The sequence below is a fragment of the Gadus macrocephalus genome, chromosome 17 (genome assembly GCF_031168955.1).
Source record: "Gadus macrocephalus chromosome 17, ASM3116895v1".
Taxonomy (NCBI): Eukaryota; Metazoa; Chordata; class Actinopteri; order Gadiformes; family Gadidae; genus Gadus; species Gadus macrocephalus.
In genome coordinates this window covers 3,849,873-3,858,880 of record NC_082398.1, presented here as the reverse complement: position 1 = coordinate 3,858,880, position 9,008 = coordinate 3,849,873, and the positions used below count along the sequence as shown (strand labels likewise).

General features: G+C 45.4%; 2 protein-coding genes across 3 annotated transcripts; one reads left to right on the top strand and one right to left on the bottom strand.

Moving 5' to 3' along the window:
* Positions 1 to 107: 107 nt before the first annotated feature.
* On the bottom strand, positions 108 to 2,440 carry elp5 (elongator acetyltransferase complex subunit 5). 2 transcript variants are annotated; one of them, XM_060076824.1, is made up of 8 exons: positions 2,154 to 2,440; positions 2,001 to 2,061; positions 1,843 to 1,923; positions 1,532 to 1,743; positions 896 to 1,071; positions 704 to 799; positions 501 to 610; positions 108 to 395 (listed from the first exon to the last, which is right to left on the bottom strand). In XM_060076824.1, the coding sequence occupies exons 1-7, from the start codon at positions 2,206 to 2,208 to the stop codon at positions 506 to 508; spliced, it is 786 nt and encodes a 261-aa protein (XP_059932807.1). In that variant the 5' UTR covers positions 2,209 to 2,440; the 3' UTR covers positions 108 to 395; positions 501 to 505. The 2 variants fall into 2 exon arrangements, with proteins under 2 accessions (XP_059932807.1, XP_059932806.1); XM_060076823.1 differs by having other exon boundaries at positions 108 to 403; positions 510 to 610; positions 2,154 to 2,439.
* A 145-nt stretch (positions 2,441 to 2,585) lies between these two features.
* Positions 2,586 to 7,134, top strand: phf23b (PHD finger protein 23b). The gene is made up of 5 exons (XM_060076819.1): positions 2,586 to 3,149; positions 4,254 to 4,285; positions 4,425 to 4,517; positions 4,637 to 5,273; positions 5,405 to 7,134. The coding sequence occupies exons 1-5, from the start codon at positions 3,122 to 3,124 to the stop codon at positions 5,596 to 5,598; spliced, it is 984 nt and encodes a 327-aa protein (XP_059932802.1). The 5' UTR covers positions 2,586 to 3,121; the 3' UTR covers positions 5,599 to 7,134.
* Positions 7,135 to 9,008: the final 1,874 nt, after the last annotated feature.

The following is a 9,008-nucleotide window of genomic DNA, read 5'->3' as shown; positions in this document are numbered from 1 at the left end:
AAACTACTAAAGTTGTTCATTGTGTTCTGTTCACAAACATGTGATTTTTAAAATCGTACTCTAAAGTCTTGACACAATTAAGGAAATTCAATAAATAAAACAACCACTTCAGTATACCGCATTTATTTGTATCATAAAAAATATACAGGCATTTTCCCAAAGAAAGGTCAGAGGAACTGAATTCAAAGAACCAAGAAGAAAATAACTAAGTGATCGAAGGCAACGTATGCTTCCTTGCAATATAAAACTTCAAGGCAGGGCATAATGTAAGACACATCAGTGGGGTTTTATGAACTAGATGTCGAGGTCATCATCGGGGTCCTCCTGATCATAATCATCGTTGGCATCGGGCTCATACAGAATCCGTCCAGATCCTGGCCCTGGACGAAGCAGGGCTGATTTTCTGTCAAAAAATAAAAGATGAATGAATAGAGATGCACGTTTGTGGTTGTGGTGATGGTTATAACAGGGGAACATTTTCAAAGAAAGTGGAGGACAACGTTGGTTACTTTTCTTTGCTGAACACAAAGGGCAGTGCTAGCTTCTCCTTGGCTTGGCGCTCCTGGTCCGACAAGCGGAGGTTGAAGGTCAGGTTTGCAGTCGGGTCCACCTAAAGAGACAAAAAACATATATAACCAAACGGCTTAGCCTCTGCAAGTCCCAGTGAAACCAGATACAGGGATGTGCAAAGCAGGTAACGCACCTCAGCATCACCAGCTTCTCCCTGGCCGGATCCGACCGGTACGGGCTTGCTCTGCACCTTCACAGTCATATCATCACTGATGCTGAACCTCTCCACCTGGGGACAGACAACTGTTTTCATGAATAAGGTTGAGGCATCGGCAACAAGGACATGGGGACGGAAGACAAGGTAATAAACATAGAAATTGCTTACAGCTTGCGATATCTTTCCGGATTTTGCACGCCGGATCGTTTTCGCCACGGCTTCATGGCATTGGTGCCCGGGCGCGACGGTTAGGACTGAAGTGGCGAGGTGGCACATGCTTCCCACCATGTTGCGGTGATGCATGTCAGAGTGCAGCAGGCCAAGAGTCGTCTTCACAGCTCCCCCTAGAGGACAGAGGCGACATCATGCGTTTGATTAATACATGAAAGGAGGATTCAGGGGAGAAAATAATGCAGAGAGCAGTGTTAACATATGTGATGTCGCCGTATGTTTGGGATTGCCTCATAACTGATCCAGCGGTCATACTATGTTATAGCAGAACTTGGGGTAGGCGGCACAGAAGGAAACGATGAAGCTCTCTAGAAGGCGGCTCCAGAATGTTGATTTGCAATGTTTATTTGACACTTTTCTACAGTTTACATTCTAAGTGCTTACAGATTCCCGTTTCCAGCAAACATGATTGGTCGAAACTAATATGAAGCAAAAAAGGTGAAACGCCCATCCACCTAGATTTGAATCTTAAATGAAGTTATTGAGAGTAGAGATTGCCAAACATTATCCACGATAGAGCACTAAAAGATACAACAATTTTTTGACTGTGCAGCCATCTAAAGTATTACTTACCCTTTTTCAACTGTTGTAGAGTTTTACATACAGCAGAAGGGCTGAGATGTCTCAGGATGAATGAGAAGGAATCAATGACCAGGGTAACAGGCTTGGAGTGCTGATTCGAGGTCAGAAGACTATCAAGTTCTGATGTGATGAACTGGTGGACTGTGAAAGGGGGATTTTCATTCCAACCAAGGGGGTCATGGAAAGCGTTGTGAAATTTTAACCTGCATTCAAAAATATAAACAACAAAATGTAGATAATCAAGCTCAACCGAAATCATAGTGTTTGCCTACTCACAATAAACTGTGTCAAAATGGGCGTACCTTTGGAGGGATGAATGGCCCAATTCATGTTTTAGCTCCTCTTCATGAAGTTCAAACGCTAGTAAATGGACAACTTCATCCCTATAAAAATATCGATAGATCAAGCAGTTAAATCATTACACGGACTACAGGTAATTTAAAAAACTGCTGATGCTCACCTCTTTAATGCCGCTTTGATAAAGCTCATCAAAAGGGTCCGCCCAGAATAATGTATAGAATCTGCAAATGTAGATGAATAATGTAATGGTTAGCAATGCTCCTCGCATACAACCATTCGAAATGTCAATTATTGTAGGTAAACAACACTTTACCTTGTATTATAATAAGCCCTCCTCCCTCAGTTCCCTGTATCAATTCGAGCAACATGACAGAATCCAGCCCAGGTAGCTTCAGCTAGCTAGCACAAATCGGATACGCAAACGTACATACAGTTCATTCCGATGTACTTTTTTGTAAGAAGGTTTGTCATAAAATAACACACGTCTGTATATAAATCCGACTGATGACCAATTGTATATACATGTCGAATTTCATGACATGGCTCATACTACCGCGTATACAATGCTCCAAGTACCATGTCGGTACCCGAAAAAAAAGACTGCAAATCCCGGGCACCTATTTCCGTCCCGTCTCCCACGGTACTTGTAGTTTTAAAATGGCTAACGGTTTGATTCCGCTATGGCCACAGTGCGTACGGTGAACTACTATACCCAGAATGTACCCGTCGTTGTCAGCCCGCTGACAACCACAAGAGGCTGTGCGCGCGCCGTGGAAGTCAAGGCTGCGGAATTGTATTTTTAGTCGTACTCGGGCTCCGTACGTAGATTGTAAGACACGAAAAAACTTGCGAACAATAACCGGTGCCAGTATGCATTTTGTGTACGGATCTACACAACGCAATTGCGCCTTCTTAAATGGCACTTACAAACTGCCACACTTCTAGTTCGCTTCGGAGGATTGTGTTTGCAACCGGGCTAGCGGTGACGAAGAAAATGAGCTACAGATAGCCAGCCACACAGACGAATTCGCCGTAACGTTACTTCGCCGTGGACCGATCCTGTCGTTTCCCGATCACCGATATCGGGACTTAACCGTTCTCATAGTTGTACAGAAACAGCCTCCAACGAGGCTCCACGATCTCGGACCGGGTCTGCCTCGCCGCTCGGTCGGCAGTGCGGCGCAGACACGCCGGGGGACGAGCACCGTGTGACGGCTACTCCTGTGTGGCTAGCTCGCCTCAGCCTGCGACTGGAGCCAAGGCCTCGTTCGTGAGGCGACAATGCTTGGAATAATGTCCGAGCACCAAGGTATGTATCTGCGGACAGAACGGGCAATAGATGTTTTTCGATCGAGCGTGTTTTTTGGATTCGAATAGCTTTGGCTCTGGACTTTCCCACCTGGCTGGCGACCCTATTGTAGACATGGGGCTGGGATGAGTCTGTGTGTGACGACATTCGGTTAACTTGGAAAACGCGAGTGTTTACAGCACACCCAGCTTGAACTTCAGTCGTGCACGGTGATCGTAGAAGAGATATTTAATTGGATTATCGTTGTAGGTTGTATTAAAGCCAACGCGAGTCTTGTTTGTGGCGTTAGCACCTAGCGCTAGCTAGCGTTGTACTGCGCGCCACTATAGCGTGTTATGCCGTCTGTAATCTCCAACACTGACGCCCGATCATCATACATATTGACAAAATACAGTTTATGGGGACCGAGTGTAACTATAGACCACTGTGTTTGTCGAGGACATGAACACCAGCGATGCATTGATCACTGCACGGCACACATCCCCATGAAGCTAACGGATTGGTGCGCCACCATTAACGTTACATCTGTAGCCGAGCTAACTCTAATCTAGGCAGGGGCTGCATCTCGGTCGAATTTTATATATTAATAGCGGTTGCCTTCAGCTATTTCAAAAGACCTGCAGCGTTGGGTTTATTATTCTAAAGAATCAGTCCAGACCAGTTGATCGAGGGCTCGTTCGTACTTGTTGCGTTCGAGTGCGTCTTGAGTGCTAGCAGGCTAGCATGTTGGATTAGCCTTTTGCATAGTTGTCAGAAAATGCTCGCCAGCTGCGATCATGTTCCTTAAAATTAGCACCGAAGTCAACGTTTTTGCCACTGATGTGTAATGGCTGTATCGTTGGATGTGGGATAACGTCGAAGCGAAGCATTCAACTAACTAGCTCCACTGACTAGCTAGCGCCACTAAATTCTGCCTTTCTCCAGTGGCCATAGGCGCAATTGCAGTTGTCAAATTTCTTTAGGGTTCTTTGAAAGTAGTTTTTGTGGTAATGACTACGGCTGCATTCGACATTAAGTTGTATGACCAAACATGCATTTATGTCATATGCTACCGCGTATAATTGGTTTGTTCAGTACGTATTAAAAATGTTTTTTTTTTTTTAGATTCATTATTGACATGCAAGACTGAGCCTCTGGTGAGTACAATATTAATACTTTTTTTTCATTAATTGTTGCCTTTTTTTAAGATTGACTATCTACATATTAACAATAACTCTGTATGTTTCCAAACTATGTAACCCATCCTAATAAAAGTTATCCTTCCCTATCCTTTAGCCTCCTGAAAAGAGAAAGAGGACAGTGGAGGACTTTAACAAGTTTTGCAACTTTGTTTTGGCTTATGCTGGCTACATCCCAAGCCCAAAAGAGGTAAGTTACCCCATTCAGTGGCTCAGCAAATGCAGAGTAATCAAAAAGTGTTACAGATGTATCTCATACCTTAGCTTTGAAGAAACACTCAGCTCTCCTTCTCCTTCTTTCTTCCTTAGGAGAGCTCATGGTCGCCCACTTCCTCGAGCTCTGCTCACAGCTCGGGGCTCTTGGGAGATGGCGGCGGCGGGGGCGGTGGTAACGGAGGCGGCAGCTCCATGGGTGCCACCTGGGGGGACGGCAGCTCCGACATCCACACCATCCACACGTTTGTGCGCAAAGCACGTGCCAACAAGGGCAAAAACATCCGCCGCATGCACTCGGATAGCAGCCTGCTGGACAAAATGCGCCTTAAGGACTCTCTGTACGAGAGCCAGGTCGGACACAAGGCCGAGCGCAAGAAGGACAAAAAGTTGAAAAAGCTCTCCCTGGGCTCGGCCGGCACGGTTGCGGACAGCGGCAGCAGCGAGGGAGAGAAGCGCGCGCGCATCAAGCGCAGTAAAAACCCCAAACAGCCCAAGGCACCAAAGAAGCTCAAGAGCTCCACCACCCAGAGCGAGACGGACTCGGAGGCGGGACACGTGCACGGCCCGGAGGCGCGGCCCGTCCGGGACGAGCTGCTGGCGCACGGCGCGATGTCCCCCGGCGCCCAGGGGCCCGGCAAGGTCCAGACGGACGAGTCCAACCGGGAGGCGGAGATGAGCTCGAGTGAGGGCGAGACCTGGATCGCCGACGAAGACATCATGGTGGAGTCAGGTATGTCCGTCCACACGCATGCAGCAGGGTTTTTTGTTTGGTCATTGCTCGCTTGGGTTGAGCGGCCGTGTAAAGACTTGGCACAAGACTTGTTTGGTAACCCCTTGTGCTCTCCTTGTGGTGCGTCACAGGTGACGATTCGTGGGACTTGATCACGTGCTACTGCGGGAAGCCATTTGCCGGCCGGCCCATGATCGAGTGCAACCAGTGTAGCATCTGGGTGCACTTGTCGTGCGCGAAGATCAAGAAGTCCAACGTTCCTGACATCTTTTACTGCCACAAGTGCAGGGACGTGCGACGCTCGGGCCACAAGAAAGACCCTTAAAGCGAGGGACACAGCGGCGGCGGATGGAGCACGCTCACAAGACCTCCCACCGAGACCTGTTTATTTGTTTGTTTGTTCCTTTTTTGGTTCTCATCGTCGTCCTCAGAAAAGCCTAATCCCTGCGATGCCTAACGCCACGACACCCCAGTATCGGTACGGGTGGAAACTGTAGGTGACCCCTCTTCAAGACAATCACAGCCATTCTTCATTTGTCAAGTCTGCTTCTTTGTTTATTTTTTATTTTTTATTCGCGCCCGCTCACACACAGCTCGATGGAATGCCACGGTTACAGTGGAGAGTTGTCTTTTTGTAATTCGATTGATTCAATTTTAGATTGACCGCAGGGGTTGCATTTTGGTTTTTAGATACAACAGGATTATCTACCGTGTCGGTTAACATAATTCCCAGTAGGTATGTCATATTTGGGATAGACGTTCTTATTTTTTCAGTTCCAAAGAAAAATATCATTGACTTTGGAGCGAATCTCCCCCCACACACACAGACTTATAATCAATGCAAACCCTTATATTGTAAAAAGAAAACGACATGACTACATTGAAGGAAAAGGTCACTATTGTTATACGTAAAGAATTGTCTATGTTCTAGATGGGCAGCTCACTTTCCGTTTTAAATTTCAGCAAATAGTTTGCTTTTATTTAGCAATTTTGAGTTTGTCTTGAAGTGTACACCTCCATGAACGTTTTCAATCTTAAAGATATTTGTATTTAAAAGAAATACTCGACTCAAACACTTTTTTTGAACTGTACACAAATGGAATATAAACGTCTGAACTTCAAAATGCATGCAGAACATTGTTTTTTTCTTTCCAACAGTGCACTTTTTAAAAGAGGATCCCTCGTACACCTGTTGCTAGGCAGATGGGTTATGGGCAGTCTCATTATGTATGTAACAACTCTCCATGATTCAGTGCTTAACAATTCTGTCTGGCTTGTCAACTGTTGCTTTAAAGTTACCATATACTACCTTTTTTATTTTAAGGTTAATCTTTGAACCTGATATTATTTGTTCCACGTTTTAGTAATCTGATTTTCAGTTGTGGAAGAAGAAGAAGAAAGCTAGAGGCAGTTGCGAGACAGTGCATGAATGGTTGTAAAATATTTTTTTGTTTTTCTTCCTGTAAAGGCGGTGAGGGATTGTCCTCCAATTAACAGGAGTCTTTGGTATGATTGGCTTGCGTCAAGAAGAAAGCTGGCCGTAGTGTACAGAACTAGAGGTTTAGGACAAACAAAAATGGTCAACGAATGGTGGTCCTTTCTTTTTTTTTTTTCTGTTTTGTTTTTACCATTTACCATTTGCATTTCCTTTTCCCAGTGGGAGAGTCTTGGTTAGTCCCCAGTAGAATTTGCACTCTTCATACCCCTCCTTCAAATTTATGTACATATCCTGTTCTTTGACAACTGTACATATGTGAAAGTGAAGAGAAAATAGCCAAGCAAATACTATATTTTCTGCATTCTGATTTTGTTTTCTTTAATTGTAGCTTGACAAATAAAAGGTCGTTTTGGGGAAACATCATTTGATTTGGTTTTATGTTTTTTATTAAGTCTGGGTATTAATCAGTTAAAAGTATTTTTATTTACGCAATTTCCATCATGCACACAGTGAAGTGCTTGTCATATTTTGGTCTTGCCACTAGAGGGTGACATTCTACGTATATTGTTGACGTCGGTTAAATCAATATTGATAATCTGCAATATCAGGAAGGATAAGTGATTGAAAAAAAGCCCATTATGCAGGATTCAGATTGGTGTAGATGTTTGTTGAAGCCAGCAGCAAAGAAGGCAATGGTTGACATCCTTATTAACTGTATTCTTCCCAATGGTTACTTGACGCTTCCTGTAACAAATGTATACACACGTATAAGCATTTATTTCACCATTCATATCACATTGATATGTAAACACTAACATTTCTTAATCAATGTATCCTGATGTCTTACCTTCCGGTTTCGGGCACCGGACATTAGAGAACTGCCAATGGAGTCCATAGGAGCCAGCTTCCTCCTGTGGGATAGGAAGGCATTGATTCCAGGTAAGCCAGGTGACTACAACGCTATGTTGATTATCCATAAGTGAGCCTCATTAGGGACTCGCTGCTATCAACGCCGAAGGTGTAACTGAATGAGAAAAAGAGGTGACGACAAAATACATACTAATTCACTCAAAATACAGTAAACGTTTTTGAGTGACATGATACAATTTTAATTTTAGTACAAACCAAATACCCAAATAGGTTTGGGGTGCATAATCAACCACGTGATTTTCAGTGCCTGTTAATGGCACTATTTAAAAAAATAAATAATGATAATTCTGCGCAAAAAGTGTTAGCGCACATTTTCTGCCAATTTAGAATTTTCCACAAACGTTACATTTTCTGCTCCTTCTCTTCTTGAGTTACCGCCCGAATGTTGATAACTCGCCCTAAGTCTCGGTACGTTGCACAGCACATATTCCCAGAGGTCCGCTGCACCTTAACGCCTTCCTCACCTCTTCTCCTGGCTCCTCCTGTGGCTGTGCGGGGGGTCTTGGTGGGAGGGCGGAGGCAGGTCCAGCCGGGGTAGGAGGACGATGCCCGCATGTGTACGATGACCCTCCAGAAGATCCCAGGGGTCGTCCCCGGGAGACAGGTCCCCGGGATTCGCCTCCACGTGGGGGAAGTCTGGGTTGAGCAGGCTGACCTCCTGGATGAACCGCGGCGGCAGCCACACGGTCAGAGGATATTGCAAGTTTGGTAAATATTTCCAAATGCATGCAAGTTTCTGGGTAACTGGGTTTGAACCGTGACCTTTTTTTTTCTCTGAATGTCGATGTGATGTTCGCCGGCCGTTCGTTGTATCAGCATTTCCCAGAGCACATTTCTAACGTCCCAAGCACTAAAACAAAGCATTAGAAAGTGTATAGGAACCCACCCTTTTGGCTCTGGTGGCTTTAGGTAACACAAAAGCCGACATCTCCGTCACCAGCAGGTGAAACACCAGCAACGGCACCGCACATCTGCAGAGCATCTGAGAAAAGAGGCCGAACAACATCAAATGTGGCTCATTGATACACAAATCTCTGATGAAACTTTGTTTCCCTAACTCAACCAAAACACAACGGCTTATGCCCCCGACGGAATAGCTTCCCAGGAAGAGGCCAGTGCCGTGAGGAATGAAGCCAAGGCTCACCTTCAGTCTTCTTGGGGTCTGCGGGGGAGGTTTCCGTGGCAGTGGAAGGCCTTCTCGGTCTGCTGGGGCTGGATTGGCTGCAGGGTGTGTTCTGAGGCCAGTGCGGTGACTTTGCTGAGTATTTGTAGCCTTAGACCTCTGGGTGGGTTTATATGGAGCGTCTTGGGCTGTTTAGGCTAAGGGTGTGTGTTCTGGAGGACGCTGGCAATTAACATCTGATGGC

Excerpts from the sequence above, each read along its gene's own strand:
- phf23b (XM_060076819.1), top strand. The coding sequence starts at position 3,122 with ATGCTTGGAATAATGTCCGAGCACCAAG. Across the intron at positions 4,518-4,636 it reads ACATCCCAAGCCCAAAAGAG|GAGAGCTCATGGTCGCCCAC; the intron begins GTAAGTTACCCC and ends TTTCTTCCTTAG. Across the intron at positions 5,274-5,404 it reads AGACATCATGGTGGAGTCAG|GTGACGATTCGTGGGACTTG; the intron begins GTATGTCCGTCC and ends GGTGCGTCACAG.
- elp5 (XM_060076823.1), bottom strand. The coding sequence starts at position 2,208 with ATGTTGCTCGAATTGATACAGGGAACTGAGGGAGGAGGGCTTATTATA. Across the intron at positions 1,744-1,842 it reads GGCCATTCATCCCTCCAAAG|GTTAAAATTTCACAACGCTT; the intron begins GTACGCCCATTT and ends TTTTGAATGCAG. Across the intron at positions 800-895 it reads CCGGAAAGATATCGCAAGCT|GTGGAGAGGTTCAGCATCAG; the intron begins GTAAGCAATTTC and ends GTCTGTCCCCAG.